Raw genomic sequence first — 15916 nt, forward strand, 5'->3', positions numbered from 1 at the left:
ATATGATTCATGGAGAGAAGATCACCACATGTCATGTTTTTATGAATTCACACACTGACTCTGACTGGAAATGAGAACGTACAGTGTACATAAACATTTTCCAGATTTGTGCTTTTCAGTAGCAGATACAGTTCAAACATCAGTCAGACTCATCATCCTCACAAACGTCCTACAAATATTTTCAATTTCTCACAGTTTATGGCGAATGTTCCCTCATATGTTGACCTGTTTTATTGAAAATGTTGCAGTTCATAAAAGGAAATCCCTCAAAGCAGTGCATTATATTTTCAGTCATTGTTTCAGACCCACTTTAACTCAAATATATGTTAGAATATGTTAAACTAATCATCTTCTCAAGAATTCAGCTTTCAAAATGTACAAATTATACGGAACCCTGCACATCGAACCAAACACACCACCTCCATCATTAAGCATGGTGGCGGCAGCATCATGATGTGAAGCATGGCAGTGGCAGCATCATAATTTAAAGTTGAAAGCAATAAAAGAGGAAACTTCTCAGGGATTAATACTTTTTTCCTGTTCTGGAAGTGAAAACTGTCACTTTTTTCTCATCTCCTGACTCCAGTGGTTTTAAGGATCTTTTAGCTCTTTTGTTTGTTTTCTTGCAGCTTCACGGTTTGTTTTATTTCACACATCAGCATGTTGTATTTTACAATAAAGCCTGAAGGAACCTGCTGTTTATTACATTCTAAAACAGCATCTAAGAGTTGGATATTTCCCTCCAGAGCCGCTGCAGACTCAATATTGGACTTTATTCTGTTGTAAATAAAACGGATAAATGCTCCAACAGATGCAGGGTTCTACAGTCTTTAACACGACACTCTTGTTCTTCTTCTCTTCCTCCCAGCAGACGTCTGGTACAGATGAAAACAAATCAAACTGAAGACACTGAGCGGAGAGGGGCAGCCGGAGATCTCATGTTGGTTTGATGTTCACGACTCTGTGATGTTTATTTCTCTTTCAGTCACGATCACAGCTCTGTTCAAAACCAACTTCCGCATGGATTTTCCCTTTGACCTGCAGGAGCTGCCAGCATTCGCCATAATAGGGTGAGAACGTTTGGGAGCTTATAGCTGTAGTCTGCTGTGGCAAATTAATACTGATTTTGAAAAAGTATTGTGCATCCAAGTCAAAGGTTATTTGTTGATATAATAGTTTAAATATCTAGTTTAAATATCAGAGATTGTTCACAGAGAGTTCCTCTTATAGCTTCTTTATCTTACATGGATGTTCTCCATGTTCCAGGATCTCCTGCGGCTTCCTGGGAGCGTTCTTCGTCTACTTGAACAGACAGGTGGTTCTGTTCATGAGGAGGCCGACCGCTCTGACCCGCTTCCTCACCAAACAGTAAGACACACAAATAGACAAACACATATACAGAAAAAAAGGAACACAATTAAAGCTGCAAGTAGTGTTGGTCGGGTCCTTGCATCCATGCTGGTCAGCCAATCCAAGCATGTCCACCAGGTGGCGCTGTGACTGAGAGTGTATGAGAGCGTATGGCTTTCTTGATGCGACCTATCACAACTGTCCACCAGGTGGTGCTATCATTTGTAAATGGGCCTATGTATGTTATCAGGACCAGACTCTGATCATACATACAAAGTTTGAGGCAGATTGGAGCATGTTCAGGCTATAGAATAGAGTCACTTTTTAACTGACAACTAAGAAAAAGATGTTTTTTACTTTGTTTTGAACACGTCTGCGGTCTTCCTCAGAGCGTCATCTGACGTGTGATGATGTGTTGTTTTTATCAGGTGGCCGGCCTGACAGATTCCGACAGATCTGTCAGGCCGGCTCTGAGGAAGACCGCAGACGTGTTAGAAACATGTCAGCAAGGTAAAAACCATCTTTTCCTTACTTAGATGTTGGTTAAAAAGTAACGCTATTCTAAAGTAAGAAATGACAAAATGAACATAATTCCTCATGTACAGGCTAGTTAGACAGCACTTCCTGTTTCATAGTGACCCATCCACCGGGTGGCGCTCTCTGTGTGGCTGTATTTTGCTCTATAGAATTCATAAGGGCTGAACTCTGATCACACATATAAAGTTTGAGGCAGATTGGAGCATGTACAGGCCAGTTACACAGTATTTCCTGTCTCATGACAAATTGTTGAAACTACGCCAGCCACAATTTCCACACCTTCAGACTTCTAGTTTTTGAAAATGTGCAAAACTTGGTCCAAAATCATCAAAAATATGAGACATAATTCAAAATGGCTGACTTCCTGTTTTGTTTTAGGTATGGTTGTCAATTACATTTTCGTGCATCTTGACGAGTTACTTATGCTTACCTAATTTCATAGCTTTAGGTGACACATCCTGGTCGTAGTTCCTGTTTGAAATTTCCTGGTGGCGCTATTTTGGCTCACACTGCAATTCACCTGAAATACCAAATGTTTTGCCATTCCTGATGTGTGTTCAAATTTTCATGCATTTTTGAGTAGTTATAGGTAAGTAGAAGAAAAAGAAGAAAAAAGATTTCTTCTTAATAAATACACAAACACAGCAACACAATAAAAACAACAAACACAAGAACAGATAAACAAACAACAAACACACAAAAGGTACATGTCCATTAGATGTGTTTTTCTCGCATGTAAACACGCCGCATCTGAAAATCGCTTGCATGGTGGGGGGTCACTAGTGGGCCACTATGTGTTCACATGACAGCGCTTTCAGCTTCACAGTCCAGTAGATGCGTGGGAACCAACATGGCGGCTCGGTCGCAAACTTTCTCTTTTATTCTGAAAACACTTCAGGGAAAAGTACAGGGATGAGAATTTTCCGCGGATCCGCGGAATTCCGAGTTTTTTTCCGCCGAAAGTATAGTTTTTGTGAATCGTGTAAATCCGTTGAGAAAATTGTAGGGGGGTAGGCAAGCGGCCGGCCGGCCGACGCGTCGCGAGCCGAGGCTTGTGATGGCCGCCCGCCGTGATGGCCATCCCGCCGCCGGGATTTCCATTTGTCATTCTCATCCCTGAAAGTATTTCTGAAAGCATTTGAGGCTAGAAATAAGCTGTGCAGCGGTTGAATCTGTCCTGGTTTTAGGTCAACTGCGGCTAGTTTAGATGTTTGACGAAAGTTTCTCGATGCGTGGGATCTCCGCATGCCGCATTGAATTTGCTGCATGCAGCCTGCGCTACCCATCCAGCAGGAGACGCTCTCTCTGTGACTGTATTTTGGTCTGTAGAGTTCATCACATTCGGAATCTGATCACACATAAAGTTTCAAACAGATTGGTGGATGGACAGGGTAATTATACAGTACTTCCTGTCCATCCACCAGGTGGCGCTATCACTGTGACTGTACCTTGACGTATGGATGTGATGAAAGCCGGAGTCTGATCACACATGTAAAGTTTGAGGCAGATTGGAGCATGTACAGGCTAGTTAGACAGCACTTCCTGTTTCATGGCGCAATGTCAAAACTCTGCCAGCTGCCATTTCCACACCTTCACAGGAGGAGACTCACCGGATCACAGCTCGAAACGCACCGCAACCGGACCAGCATACTGGTGTGTCTTCCTGGGGCGGGCTGCAGCTCATTTGCATAAAGTAGACTGGGTTTCTACTTTATGCAAATTCGATGCACCGTGAGATCTGATGCATCACGAAACTTTCGTCAAACATCTAAACTAGCCGTAGCTGAAGTAAAACGAGGACAGATTCAGCAGCTTATTTCTCACCTCAAATGCTTTCAGAAATATTTTTGGCTGAGGTGTTCTCATAATAAAAGACAAAGTTTGCGACTGAGCCACTATGTTGGTCCGGCGCATCTGCCGGACTCTCAAGCTGAAAGCGCTGTCATGTGACCACGTAGTGGCCCACTAGTGACCGCCCACCATGCAAGCGATTTTCAGATGCAGCGTGTTTACATGCAGGAAAAACACATCTAGTGGACATGCACCTAAACACAGCAGCAGGAGGTTCTGCTGTGTTTGTTTTTCTGTTCTTGTGTTTGTTGTGTGTATTGTGTTGTGTTCATTCAAGTCCAGTTGGTTCTGATTCTGGTTCTGCTCCTTTAACATCCTCTAATTGAATCAGTGACCTGCTGAGACTCAGTCAGATGTTAAACAGCAGCAGGTCTGAAGATCACTGATAATGGAGGTGTGTGTGTGTGTGTGTGTGTGTGTGTGTGTGTGTGTGTGTGTGTGTGTGTGTGTGTGTCTGTGTGTGTCTGTGTGTGTCTGTGTGTGTGTGTGTGTGTGTGTGTGTGTGTGTGTGTGTGTGTGTGTGTGTGTGTGTTCCAGCCGTCTCATCTATCCCGGTGCTGTGACTCTCATCATCTCCACCTTCACCTTCCCTCCTGGATTCGGTCAGTTTATGGCCGGAGAGGTGAGACTGAACCCGCAGTAAACAAACAACAATAAACAAACAAATAAAACATGTTTCTATGTGTTTATGTGTATATACGTGTTTATGAGTGTATTCCTGTGTATTTGTGTGTATTTACTGCAGCTGATGCCCAGAGAGTGCATCAACTCGCTGTTTGATAATTTCACCTGGACCAAAATCTCTGGTTCTCCTGCTCCTCCGGGTCTCGGTCGCTCCGCCGTCTGGCTGCATCCTCAAGTCAGTGTCTTCATCATCCTGCTGCTCTTCTTCATCATGAAGGTACCTCCTCTTCTTCCTCCTCTTCCTCTTCTTCTTTCTTTTACTCTTCTTCCTCCTTCTCGTCCTTCCTCCTCCTCTCCCTCTTTTTTCTACTTCCTCCTTCTCCTCTTCTTCCTCCTCCTCTTCCATCTCCTGTTCCTCCTCCCCTCTTCCTCCTCTTCTGCCTCTCCCCCCCTTCCTCCTCTTCCCTCCTCCTTTTCCTCTTCCTCCACTTCCTCCTGCTCCTTCCTCTAACTCTTCCTGTTCCTCTTCCTTTTCCTTTTGTTCCTCCTCCTCCTCCCTCATCTTCCTCCTCTCCTTCCTCTTCATCCTCCTCTTCTTCCTCTTTCCTCCTCCTTTTCCTCCACTTTCTCCTCCTCCTTCTCCTCCTCCTCTTCTTCCTCCTCCTCCTCTTGTTCTTCCTCCTCCTCTTCCTCCTCCTCTTTCCTCCTCCTGCTCTTCTTCCTCCTCTTCCTCCTCCTTAATAATCTCATGAGAACCTTATGGATTCTAGTTCTGGATGTCAGCCGTTTCCACGACGATGCCCATCCCCTCCGGAGCCTTCATGCCGGTCTTCATTCTAGGTGAGAAGCTTTAGAGATGAAGGCAGCTCCTCCTGCTGAACTCCGTCTTCACCAGCATCTCCCATCTCCTCCTCCAGGAGCTGCCTTCGGCCGCCTGGTGGGGGAGATCATGGCCACTCTGTTCCCCAACGGGATCCTGTTTGACGGGATCGTCTACCGCATCCTGCCGGGAGGCTACGCTGTGATTGGTCAGTCCGATGACCTCCCACAGCTCCTATTGGACAGGAGGCTTCAGGAGGGCGTATAGATTTCAGAAATACAGAAAAAATGCTTTCAGTGACAGAAAATGCAAAAAAGTTTGCATTATTTTGATTATTTATTTCAAAAAATGTAAAAAATAAAACCTGGAATCAACCAAATGTTGAACCAAATGGATACTCGACATACTGTAGATATTAAACTATTTACATTTTTACAGGCTGCTGTTCAACCAAAAATATCCAGAATTTTTGACAACGGATTGTTGGTCACAGCTGAGTCAGTCGTGGCTTCGCAGTAGTGCCAAGGAGCTCAGAATTTTTAGTTTTTTACAGAATCTAATTAAACGCTTTATAGTTGACATTTTTTTAAATGAGACATAGTGATTTTAATCAAATATCACAATTTTAAGATCAGATTCTGTTAATTTTCACAGTGGAATCATACATTTGTGGTTGATAAATTATGTGGTTTTACAATTTTTTAAAAAAGATAATTCTCCTTTCAAACTCTCCGGTAGGTTTTGGGGTTCAGAGTGTTAAACAACATCCATATTTGTCTATTTTTATCCACAGTACATGAATTAAAGTTTCTCTGTATTAGTTAAGGTTCCTCTAAAATGAGTAAAAGTTGCTCAGTATTATTTAAATTTGCTCTAAATGTGTTAAAGTTGCTTTACATTAAAGTAGCTCTACATTAGTTAAAGTTGCTCTATGTTAGTTAAAGTTGATCTAAGTGAGTTAAAGTTGCTCTATGTTAGTTAAAGTTGCCTTATATTAGATGAAGTTGATATTATTAAAGTTGTTCATATAAAGTTGCCCTTAATGAATTAAAGTTGCTCCATATTATTTAAAGTTGCTCTGTATTAGTTAAAATTGCTGTAAATTAGTTAAAATTGACCTACACTACCATTCAAAGGTCTTAACGTTCTTAAATTAATTATCTATTGTGTTTATTATATTATAACCTTTAAAACGATTGGCTGATAATTCTGTTTCCTGTAGGAGCGGCAGCCATGACGGGCGCCGTCACCCACACGGTTTCCACGGCTGTGATCTGCTTCGAGCTCACCGGTCAGATCTCCCACATCCTGCCCATGATGGTGGCCGTCATCCTGGCCAACATGGTGGCCCAGGGCCTGCAGCCTTCGCTCTACGACTCCATCATCCAGGTGAAGAAGCTGCCCTACCTGCCTGAGCTGGCCCTCGGGCACATCAGGTAAACACCTGTCTGGTCCTCACACAGCTGCAGCTTTGAGTGGAAAACTTTATTTAACGTCATGTTTCTACACCTGCAGCAAGTACAACATCTTCGTGGAGGACATCATGGTGCGCAAAGTGAAGTTCTTGTCTTCTCAGTCCACCTACCGGGAACTGAACCACCTGCTGGAGAACACGACGCTGAAAACCATCCCGCTGGTCGACTCCAAGGGTAGGACGGATTTAATTATCATCTTTATTACGTCTTTTAAAGGCTTGAAGGTTGAGACCCGGCGACTGGTCTTCATGCAATCGATGCATCTATAAACACTAAGAAATCCTATGATCTGTTCTGTTTACTCACCTGGACACTTGCAGCTCTAATTATCTGTTTTTGGGACGTCTGACTCAGGAGTTTCCTTAATTATGAGTCTCAGATCATTCTAGCATCAGACTGCTGAGTGATGAACACAGAGAATCTTTCCTGCTTGTTAAATCTGGTTTTGATCCGTCTTTGCAATTCATTTTGCACCATTTCATTATTTCTGCAAAGTTCTTCAGGTTCCAGCTGCTAAACCGTCACCAGAACAATCTAGAGTCTCGAAATTGTTTGCCCTTTTTTGCTTTTTTTTGTTGTTGTTGTTTGATTTAAGAGTTGTGGGCTTTTTTCGTTTGACTAAACTTGAGCGAAAGTAAAGATCAGAAGACTTCCTTGTTAGCGTTAGTGGGTTAAGGTCAGAACTAATCTTTATCTGAGCTGCTTAGGTTGGAGGTGAGTTTAAGTTAGAAATGTATCTTGTATATGATTTTGATGACCATTTTTGGTATCAAATTTAAAGTTTTTTGTCTTTATTAATTTGTATTAATTTTAAAATTAATTAATGCTAACCCTGACCCCCTTTTTTCCTATCCTAACCTCAATCCTCATCCCCTTGAACACTAACTCCTTCCCTATCTTTCCCAATCCTAATCTCAACCTTTTGACGTCTCTTCTTAACCTGAAATCTCCCTCTCTCGCTCTGATTTCTAAAAAATTGTTATGCTATTGTGCTAGCTGGGTAGCTTGCCAATTAGAGAAGTGGAGTTTTGATCTGACTACCTGGGTTTGATCCCAGCCAATTCCATCTGCTTTTGGACTCACTGTTTTTTCCGAACTCCTATCCACGGTCGCTTTAAATGCTTGAAACACTTGCCAAATGATCTGTATAGGGGTGATTTTCTCCTTACCTTTTTTTCTGTTGTTTGTCCGTTCCCGTTTCCTGTCCATTAAGTAAGCTGTTTTCTCCAACACACCAAAAAAAAAATAATTAAAATAACAGGGCAGAGACCTGAGCCAGCTGTAGCATTTCTGTCAGAGACAAGTGTTTTAGTCCCCAGACCTGACCCCACACCAACCCTAAATCCTAACCTGTTTAATAACTTGCTACTTTTTAAACTGAATCTGAAAGATTGTGAAGTTTTGTTAGACTGATGCTCTGCTGGGTTTATTTAAACTGAATGTTTTATTTCACTTCATAGAGCCAAAATAAAACCAGTCAAAAATACACATGAATGATGTGTATTTTTTGAGCAGATGTGTTATTATTTGGTTTTGTACATCAACTTTAACTTGGAGCATCTACTAAAATCTCTGGTTGTGGACTAGATTTTATAAATCCTGGAGTCAGAGCCAGTCGGAGATGCACAAGTTAAGTCTCTGAGTGACAGTATGCTGAAGTTTTACATGTATTTTTTAGTATAGATGTCAGAAAACTTAAATTTTATGTGTAATAGTTTAATTTTCTGTGTAGTATATTTAAGTCCCGGCTTTATGCTAAGCTCAGCTTAGCTAGGCTAAGCTAACCCCAGCATGCTCCAGCGTTCTATTGTTCATACAGTCGTGACTCTGGACAGTTTTCTAAACCCAAACGGTCCGTCTGCAGAGTCGATGATCCTCCTGGGCTCCATCGAGCGGACAGAGCTTCAGGCCGTCCTGGACTGGTGGCTTTCAGCCGAGAGACGAGTGTTCGAGAGAGGTCAGAGTTCTCCCACCTCCAAGGTCAGCTGGGAGTCCTTCAGCTTCGTGGATGAGGAGGGAGGAGACGACAAGGTGGAGAAAACAAACACACATTTAGCCTGCAGAGTGCACACAGCAGCTAATGGGGGTCGTTTCTGTTATTTTATCTCATTTGTGTGACTTTGTGTCTGATTTTTATCGTTTCGTGTTTTGTTTGTGTCTTTTTGTTTCTCATTTTTGTTGTTTTGTGTCCTATTGGTGTTGTTTTGTATCTCGTTGTTGTTTAGTGTTTTGTTTGTGTCATTCTGTGTGTCGTTTTTGTCGTTTTGTGTCTTTTTTTGTTGATGTGTCTCGGTTTTGCTGTTTTGTGTCTCGATTTTGTTGTTTCTCGATTTTGCTGTTTGTGTCTCGATTTTGCTGTTTAGTGTCTTGTTTGTGCAGTTTTATGTGTCATTTTTGTCATTTTGTCTCGGTTTTGACATTTTGTGTCTCCTTATTGTCATTTTGTGTCTTGTTTTTGTTTTGTGTCAGGGTTTTGTCATTCTTTGTCTCGATTTTGTCATTTTTTGTGTCGTTTGTGTTGTTTTGTGTCTTGCTTTTGTTGTTTTGTGTCTTAATTTTGCTGTTTTCGGTCTTGTTTATGCTGTTTTGTGTCTCAGTTTTGTCATTTCGTGTCTTATTTTTGTCATTTTCTGTGTCATCTTATGTCTCTTTGTGACAGTTTTGTCTCTCTGTTGTCTCCTCATACTGTAGACATTCTTTTATTTCCATGTTTCCTCTCCAGACTTTTCCTCTCTACTCTGCTCATTGTCAGTAGAAAGATGTTTCACCATGCTGAATGTATCTGCAACAACTTGCTCCTCTGTTCACTGTGATGACCCTCCACCTGGACACCAGGTGTGCCTGTTCCAGTCGTCACCTGATTGAGCCTGATTGCACTTAACCGCTCCCACTTCCATTCAAGCAGGTTCTGACAGGAGCTGCTGCTGTGTGGGGCTCCAGCAGCATGATTCTGGGTTTTGGTTTGGGTTTTTATTGCCCAATTGGTTGTTTTGCGTGGCAATAAACTGTTTTTAGTCACCACACCATTGTTGTCTCCTGGTTTTGTTGCGGCTTTTGGAGCCAAGTTGTAACATCACTGATTGATTTTATTGATCCAGGATTACAGACGGTGAAGTTAAAATGCTTTAAAACACGTCCCGTAGTCGTCCAGACATCAAACCACTTACTGTGTTTTATCTCCAGACCGTGGCTCCGGTCCAGGATGAATGTAACGGACCGGTCCCATCCCCCAAACCCCTGGAGGTGTCCACCAACCACACGGCTTCAGGTAACGAGACGTCTCCTCTGGTCTCCTCTGGTCTGGACGTCACTTTCTCTTCACTCTGACGTGAATCTCCCATCTGTGTCTGCAGACAAGAGAAAGCTGCCGTCTGTCAGGAGAACCCTGCAGAGACTCTTCTCCTCCACATCCTCCTCGGGTCAGACGGAACCTCAGGTACCGAGTTCACAGATCTGATCGGAGGTCAGCTGTAGGTCTGACAGCTGGCAGCAGCATCAGTGGGATAGAAGCAGGACGTGAAGGGAGGAGCTTCATACAATGCATCATACACGTGCTTTACTGACCTGAGGACCAGCGGGGGGCGTCTGATCAACTGTATGATCAATATTATCTATAGCAGGGGTGTCAGAATCATGCTAGTTCAGGGGCCCACCATTAAAATCACAGCATAATAACCAATAAATAACCACAACTCCTAATGTTTCACATTTAATGAACTATCTTTTTATAAAACATTATGAACAACCTGAATCTTTTAAATAAAACAAAATTAACAACAAAAACGATACACAAAACAACGAATAAAGCGAAAGAAAAAATGACAGATATGACAAATAACACTAAAAAATAGACAACACAAGCGAGTAATATTTTAATCTTATGAGTAATGGTTGAATTCATGTGTAATAATTTAATTTTATCTGTAATAATTTAATTTCAGGAGCAGTGACTTAAAATTCATGAATAATGACATGAATTCGGGTGTCATAATCTATTTTATTGTCTAATAATTTACGTTAATTTGTAATAATTTGATTTCTTGAAGAATAATTTAATTCCTTGAGTACTAACATAAATTAAGGTGTAATAATTTATTTTCTTGTGTAATAATTTAATTTCATTTGCAGTAATTTCATTTTATGAGTAATAATGTATGTATATATCTAATTTCTTGAGCAATAGTTTAATTTAATTTGTAATCATTTAATTTGTAATCATTTAATTTCACAAGTAATCATTTAATGTCCGGTCTAATAATTGAATTTCATTTGTAATAATTGAATTTTTGTGTAATCATTTAATTTCTTGTGTAGGAATTACATTTTTTGAATAATATTTTGATTTAATTTGTAGTAATTTAAATCTTGTGTAATAATTACATTTTTGTGTAATAATTTAGTTTCTTCAGCAATTTTTAAAATTTTTTGTGTAATTTAATTTCTTATGTAGTAATTTAATTACTTGTCTCATATTTTGATTTAATGTGTAATAATTAAATTTCATGAATAATTAATTTCATGAGTAATATTTTAATTAGGATTTGTAATAATTTAATTTCATGTGAAATAATTTAAATTAAGGAGTAAGAATAACATTGTTTGTCGAATAATTTGATTTCAGGTTTAATAATTCAATTTCATTTGTAATAGTTCAATTTCATGTGCAGTATTTCAGTTCCAGGTGTAATATTTCAAGATTTTTAACAATATTTCAATTTCAGGAGTAAAATCTCGATTTCAGATGTAATATCTCATTATAATGTGTAATCTTACTTCATTGTTTTTGGCTGTCTTATTTTATTTGTAGTACTGTATGGTAATTAGAAGTTATTGCTCTTCTATTGAACGCTACATTTATTCTGTCATGGAATTTTTCTGAGCAAATCAAACATTCCCTTCATGGTCAATAAAGTTCTAATCTTCATCTCACCTGATCTTCCTCCCCAGGAGACCACGCCTCCTCCGCTGACGGACTCCATGTCTCCAGAGGAGGTACAGTAGATTATTGATCAGAACAAAGAGCCGACAAATCGCTCCAATCGATGATTGGAAACCGTGTGCTCTGATTGGCTGCTGCAGATCAAAGCGTGGGAGGAGGCCGAGCTGGAGAAACCGATTGATATGGAGCAGATACGTATCGATCCGTCACCGTTCCAGCTGGTGGAGAGGACGTCTCTGCATAAGGTGAGCAGCGCCCCACCTGGAGATGCTGCGTCATTACACCCAGTCTCATTACGCACAAGAATGTTTCAAACAGATTTTTAAAAAGTACTTTAATATTTTGGATATTCTGGTGATTCTGAGCAGAAGTAAACTAAATCTGCACCTTTAAAAATCTTTAAAAATGAAAACTGAAGTATTGAAGCTGCAGTGTGTAACTTTTGTCTCCCCCTTCTGGCAGTAGGTAGAACTACACAAACCCAAGGATCTTTCTTTTTCAGACTGTAATTCTACAGACAAAAACGAGATGCAAAACGACAAAAATGAGACGCAAAACGAGAAACAGGAGACACAAAACGAGAAAAAGGAGACAAAACAAAAACGAGAGAAAAACGACACAAAACGAGACAAAAACAAGACACAAAACCACAAAAACAAGACAAAAAATGACTTAAACAAGACAACGAGAAAAATGAGACAGAACAACAAAAACGAGACACAAAACAACAAAAACGAGACACAAAACAACAAAAACGAGACACAAAACTACAAAAAGGAGACACAACACAAAATCAAGACACAAAACCACAAAAAAGGGACAGAAAACAAAAAGGAGACACAAAACCACAAAAACGAGACACAAAACAAGAAAAAGGAGACACAAAACGACAGAAACTGAAGTGTTGAAGCTGCAGTGTGGAACTTTTGTCTCCCCCTTCTGGCAGCAGGAAGAACTTACATGTCAGCTCAGTCTTTCTTTTTCAGATTGTAATTCTTTCACAGTATTAGAAACTTTTCTTCGATGCCTCCTAGGTTGTTTTCTCCACCTTACACTGGGAAAAAATATGTTTTTAACTGTAAATATTTTAAAAATGTGTGGTTTTTTTTTACAGATCGTCCCTGTTTTGTTAAATTATGATAATAACTAGAAAAAATCTGAAAAAAATATGAATTTACACAATGACTGTAAAAAAAAAAAAACAAAAAAAAAAAACAGACCTAATCTAGAGCAACTTTAACTATTTTCGAGCAACTTTAACTAATGCAGAGCAACTTTCACCAATATGGAGCAACTTTAACCATTTTAGAGCAACTTTAACTAATGCAGAGCAACTTTTACTCATTTTTATTTTTTTTTATTATCCCTTTTTAATCCCACGAGGGGAAATTCTGATTTTTGCATATCTCCCAACTGGGGGGGGAGTCAGAGCGACGGGTCAGCCACAGTACAGCGCCCCCTGGAGCAGGAAGGGTTAAGGGTCTTGCTCAAGGGCCCAACAGTGGCCACATCGGGGCTTGAACCTCTGACCTTCTGATCAGTAGTCCAGAGACTTAACTGTTGCACCACCACTGCCCCCCTTTTGAGCAACTTTAAAAAATTTAAAGCAACTTTAACTATTATAGAGCAACTTTAACTAATATAAAACAACTTTAAGTAATGTAAAGCAACTTTAACTATTATAGAGCAACTTTAACTAATATAGATCAACTTTAACCAATATAGAGCAACTTTAACTAATTTTTGATTAACTTTAACTCCTATAGAGCAACTTTATAATAGAGCAACTTTAATTAATGTAGAGCAACTTTCACTCATTCAGAGCAACTTGATTGTTGGGATCTTTTGATTTCTAACATTTTTTAAGAATTAAACAAACCCCACTAACATCACTGCTGTTTGACTAAGTTTGATTAAGTGATTGCACTACATCATGGGAAACGTAGGCTCCGGCGATTCCTCGACACTAGCTGTCAGAATACATCGTATAGTTCCTGTTATCTGAGTACCAGAACCAGCAGAACTTCTCACACTGACGGCTCTCTGTCGTCTCTCAGACCCACACTCTGTTCTCCCTGCTGGGCCTCAGTCACGCCTACGTCACCAGCATCGGCAAGCTGGTGGGAGTCGTGGCTCTGAAGGAGGTAAAGTCACTGTTTTTGCTCTTTCATCTGCATGTTTTTTGTCACCTCTGTCAGGATGATCTCACACTGTGGGCAGCTGTTCTGTCACTAGATGCTTCGTTCTTTTGCTCTGATTCATGCATTCTTCCATTAAACGCCTTCACACTCATCTACATGTTCACAAAACGCTTCTGAGATTGACGGTTTGGACAGCGGCACTGAGTGGAACGCTGTTATATCACCTAAATGTCAAACGATTCTGAGCCGCATCACCTCGATTACTGCATTATTTATAGGCTGAACAACAGAATGGTTCCACAACAGGGTTCTAAAATGAGCTGTGAGCAGCAGAACTGAAGTGAAAAATCTGACTGAGAGACTCGACAAAGATGGAAAAGGATCCAGGAAGATCAGTGAGCAACTAAAATCCAGTGAAGCACAGACTCAGCAGTAATCAGGAGGTCTAGAAGGAGTCATAGTACCACTAATCAGGAGGTGTAGAAGGAGTCATAGTACCACTAATCAGGAGGTCTAGAAGGAGTCATAGTACCACTAATCAGAAGGTACAGAAGGAGTCATAGTACCACTAATCAGGGCTCCTAAAATGACTCCACAGACAGTGAACTACTTCCACAATCCAGCTGTAAAAACAGACAGCAGCTGCTTCAGACTTGGTTCAGGGGTTCTCCATGGAAACCAGAGTTAGTGTGAAGCTCAGACAGTGTAAAGGAACCTTCAGAACATCAACCTCTATGGACGGAGGACAAGAACTAAACCTGGTTGCTGCTCAGAACTAAACCTCCAGATGAAAGTTTGCTGAAGAACATGAGAAGAAGCCTGATGGATGTTGGAGAACATTCTTTGGTCAGATGAAGATAAATGAGTTCACATGGAGTCCAGATGTTTGGTGTGAACCTGACCAGGACTACCACAGTGGATGCATAGTCCTGACAGTGAAGCATGGAGGTGGAAGTATGATGATGTGGGGCTGAATGAGGTCAGAAGGTGTTGATGACATTTCTAGATGCAGCATGAAGGTCTGAGGATGAACCAGAATACTGGCTGACCAGAAGAGATGGAAGAAGAGGAATATTCCAGCAGGAGAACATCCAAAGAACTAAATCACACAAGAGCTTCTCCACTAGAACAAAGTGGAACCAGGACCTGGACAGTGTGAGTCCTGAACCCAACAGAACCTTTGAGGTGTTTTCCAGAGAAAGGTAGAGCAACACAACCCCTCCAGCAAAGAGCAGCTCAATAAAACAGAGAAGAATGTGAGAAGATGTGAGCAGAAATGAGTGGACTCTGGTTTCCTCCATGCTGAGGAGGGTTGAGTCTGTCATCAGAAATAAAGGAAGACATACGAAGGACTGAAGGAACCAAAGAACCTCAGGAACCAAAGGACTTGTAGAGTTCCTGTTCCTGACCCTCCTGTCGTCCTGCAGGTCGAAATTTACCCGTTTTAAAGTTTGAAAATGTGGGAAAAATATATTTTCACAGTGAAACTCCTGATGTCCACATTTTCAACATTTTTGGGAAATTTTTGAACATTTTTTGGTGGGAAAAAAGAAATGTTAAAAATGTTTCTTAAGAACATTCACATAAAAATCAACCAAAATCCAGCTAAATTCGCTGGATTTTAAAGAAAATATTAAAAGTTTTACTGATATATGTATTTAGATATTTTTAGGATTTTTTTTTACTAATTCTATGAAAATATTTACAAGAATTTTCTTGCCAAATTTGGGGGATTTTTTTTAAATAAAACTTTTAAGGGAAACTTTTTTTTTTTTATAAAGTTATTTTCTTGGCCTTTTTGTCGGCTTTTTTTTATTAGATAGGCGTAGTGAGAGAGAGACAGGAAATAGGGGAGAAGAGTTGGGGGAAGACGTGCAGCAAAGGGCCGCGAGCGGGAATCGAACCCGGGCCAGCTGCGTCGGGGACCAGCCCCTGTACATGGGTCGCCCGCTCAACGCGTTGAGCTATACGGGCGCCCTAAGGGAAACTTTTAAGGAATTATTATAATTTTCTCCCTGAAGATTTGTAAATTTTCAGAAATTTGGGGAAATTTTTTTGCTGAATTTTTGGATTTTTTTCAGACAAGGAAACAATATTTTTTGGTGCCTGTAAATGAAGACAACAGTAGGGTTAAAAATAAGAAATCTGAGCTGTAGTTTGTAATCCGACATAAATACTC

At 40.4% G+C, this 15916-nt stretch overlaps 1 protein-coding gene across 5 annotated transcripts in view; it reads left to right on the plus strand.

Annotated features, from left to right (window-relative positions):
* The window catches only part of clcn1b (chloride channel, voltage-sensitive 1b), a 45209-nt gene that overhangs the window by 28432 nt on the left and 861 nt on the right, over nucleotides 1–15916 (plus strand). For all 5 annotated transcript variants that reach the window (XM_055013717.1, XM_055013716.1, XM_055013718.1 and 2 more), the window contains 14 exons: nucleotides 986–1070; nucleotides 1267–1368; nucleotides 4276–4360; nucleotides 4484–4639; nucleotides 5133–5202; nucleotides 5280–5390; nucleotides 6405–6618; nucleotides 6698–6831; nucleotides 8522–8688; nucleotides 9841–9925; nucleotides 10011–10093; nucleotides 11605–11649; nucleotides 11737–11841; nucleotides 13654–13740. In XM_055013717.1, coding sequence (XP_054869692.1) covers nucleotides 986–1070; nucleotides 1267–1368; nucleotides 4276–4360; nucleotides 4484–4639; nucleotides 5133–5202; nucleotides 5280–5390; nucleotides 6405–6618; nucleotides 6698–6831; nucleotides 8522–8688; nucleotides 9841–9925; nucleotides 10011–10093; nucleotides 11605–11649; nucleotides 11737–11841; nucleotides 13654–13740 — 1529 coding nt within the window. The remainder of the gene's footprint in view (nucleotides 1–985; nucleotides 1071–1266; nucleotides 1369–4275; nucleotides 4361–4483; nucleotides 4640–5132; nucleotides 5203–5279; nucleotides 5391–6404; nucleotides 6619–6697; nucleotides 6832–8521; nucleotides 8689–9840; nucleotides 9926–10010; nucleotides 10094–11604; nucleotides 11650–11736; nucleotides 11842–13653; nucleotides 13741–15916) is intronic.

The sequence above is a fragment of the Amphiprion ocellaris genome, chromosome 9 (assembly GCF_022539595.1).
Source record: "Amphiprion ocellaris isolate individual 3 ecotype Okinawa chromosome 9, ASM2253959v1, whole genome shotgun sequence".
NCBI classification, from domain to species: domain Eukaryota; kingdom Metazoa; phylum Chordata; class Actinopteri; family Pomacentridae; genus Amphiprion; species Amphiprion ocellaris.